The 2,528-nt window shown below is 45.9% G+C and overlaps 1 protein-coding gene across 1 annotated transcript in view; it reads right to left on the bottom strand.

The window, feature by feature from the left end:
* Positions 1-2,528, bottom strand: part of VPS39 (VPS39, HOPS complex subunit) — a gene marked incomplete at its 5' end in the record, with an annotated part of 43,979 nt that overhangs the window by 6,636 nt on the left and 34,815 nt on the right. Inside the window, one exon of the mRNA XM_025216039.1 lies at positions 2,463-2,528. This exon is cut by the window's right edge and continues 32 nt beyond it. Within this exon, the coding sequence (XP_025071824.1) occupies positions 2,463-2,528 (66 nt within the window). The remainder of the gene's footprint in view (positions 1-2,462) is intronic.

Genomic DNA, 2,528 nt, shown 5'->3' with positions numbered 1-2,528 from the left:
CTTCTTTTACCTAAGCTAAAGATCCCTGTGAAGCCCAAAAATACTGTGGGGTCTGCTCATCCAGAGGCCAAAGATTGGGACGTGCTGAGTTTGAAACACATAAGGGGATCACCTTGTACAGGCTGATTGTCCCAGTTTGACTCAGACATGTCCTTATGAACTGAATGCTGACCCATGAGGGCGTCAGCTGGACACCCAGCCGGATTCAGAGGGATTCTGTTGACCTGTGTGCTTGTGTCTGACTGCAGTTTATTGTTGCTCTGATGAACTGATTCTTGGCATATGAGGGTGTCAGCCTGTCCATGCTGATCAACCCGGCCGGGTCAGGCGTGTCACGTTAATCTGTGTGTGTTTGTGTGTATGACTGATTTGGTGACTGGAGGAACCCAGTCCCATTGAAACTGAGTCCTGCAAGATAGCTCCACTGGGGGTGAGGGCTTGCAGAAGGGAGAAATACAGCTCCATATAGTAACACAAGCAGCGCACTGACAGAATTACCAAGACCCTAGAAACTATCCCTAATAAATGAGCACACCCCAAAGTAATGGGCAAATCTGGTAACACAAGTTTATGCAATATCTGTCCCAGACCCCTTGCTGGTTTAAAGTTAAACCAGAGTCCCCCAGCATCCCAGCATGCTCTCTGGGCTGGGAAGGGCTCTCTGCTCTACAGCAGGGCTGGCCCCTCCCCTCTGCTCCCTGGCTGGAGCTCAGCACAGACCTGCAGGCACAGCAGGGTCTGCCTGGCTTCCTCGTGTCCCCCTCCCTTCCCTCCTCCCCACCACTCACTGCTTAAGCAGAGATCCCTTCCTCCTCTCTGCCACAGCAGGGACCATAGCCAGTATCCTAGCTAATGCTACAAGGTGTCTCTGTGTGAGTCTCTCTCCAACTTTACTGGGATAGGCAGACAGAACAGTGACCGCTTAGAGTCTTTGGAGCTAATCAACAGGTCAGCCAGTAAGCTGTTTAAGAAGTTTGAAGTAATGAGGAGAGACGCTACTGTTTTGCTAATCGGGTGATAAAGACTGTTATCAGCCCTCCCCCCCGCCCCCCGGTTTGCTCGCCTGTCAGTTTGCTGCAGACAGTATGTTGAAGCAGGGAGGGAGATTGAAAAGCTCTGTATTATCAACAAATATATGTACTGCAAACCCCCCTTGCCTCAAGAGTGCTAGCCTGGGCGCTACCAATACTCCCACCCCTTAAGCAGCCAGCAAGGAAAAGCCTGGGACTATGCAGGCAGACCTCCCTAATGAGAGAATCCTGCTGGAGCCTGGCTAGGCCCCTCTCAGCTCAGCTCCCTGCAGAAGGAAAGGGAGCACTGCTCTAGCACCCCCTGGCTTCTAGCTTGAGCTACTGCAGACATGTGCCTGAATTTCGTCAGTCCAGAGAGAATGTCTGTCCAGTTTCAAACCAGTTCAGCCTAGTCAGGTTAGACTAACCCACAAAGATGGAATCAATTCAGCCTCAGGCTTTTTGAATGTCTGTCCCTAGCCTAAAAGTTATGTACTACACTCCAGATAGCTCAGACCTGCTAAATTAAGTAATTATAACTAAATAATGACCAGTTAATGCCAAATGAAAAGTGTCTTTTTAAAAATGCTCTGGCTCCATGTGGTTCTGGAGAATAGGCAGTTTTAAGTCTAAAGTGCCCCTCATCTCAGCCCAAGCCATTACTATAGAGCCTCATTCTACAGAATAATGAAAACAAAAAAACCCAAACCAAAGAGACTCTTCTCAAGCTGGCTATGAAGACAGCCTGGAAAGAAAGATATCCTGGGGCAAAATAATCAGTAAATGGCAATCATTTCAAACACAAAGGAAAAAATAGAGTGATTATAACTACATGCTGCTTGATTGTTTCATACTGGGGTGAATGACTCCCAATATCTCTTCAGTTAAAAGTTACGCAAAGGTTTTAAATTTACCAGGCCCATTGTTTAGGTACCAAGGAACCCTAACCTGTTTGAAACATACCTACCAGTAATTAGGTGCTAGTTAATTTTATTTTCAGCAAAATTAATTTAGTCTATCCAAAAAAGATAAGATATATCTAAGGCCTATCGAGAACTATTCATAGCTAAATGAAGGCAAATAACAAGTAGACACCTGCTGAGAAACTGACAGAGGAGCTTATGTTCTACACAGTGAAAAACTGAAAGAGCCTATCAATGACATTAAACTACCTGTAATTTAAGATTGAGCGAAATCCATGTAAAGACAGAAGATTCCCGATTGGGGCATTCAAATAAATGGAAGGCCAGTCCCTCAAAAAGGCTAGCAATGCAACTTTGATCAGACAATGTGTAAAGGGCAAGCTCAAACCAATAAGCAAGCAAGCAAGGAAGACTGCAGATCCCAAAGGGTTAGAGAGCCTGTCATGTTCCAACCACATGTCCAATTCTCTTCCTCCCACAGAGAAGAGAGCAAGCCAGACCTTAAGAAATTGTATTAAGGGAGACTTACTTTTCAGCCATTTTAGTATCCTTCAGAATGTGGACATAAATGAAGAGGGCTTGTTCATGCTTCCCC

Source organism: Alligator sinensis, unplaced genomic scaffold (assembly GCF_000455745.1).
Source record: "Alligator sinensis unplaced genomic scaffold, ASM45574v1 scaffold314_1, whole genome shotgun sequence".
Lineage (NCBI taxonomy): Eukaryota > Metazoa > Chordata > Crocodylia > Alligatoridae > Alligator > Alligator sinensis.
Note: the sequence above shows the minus strand (reverse complement) of the source record. Positions and strands in the feature narration are given on the sequence as shown.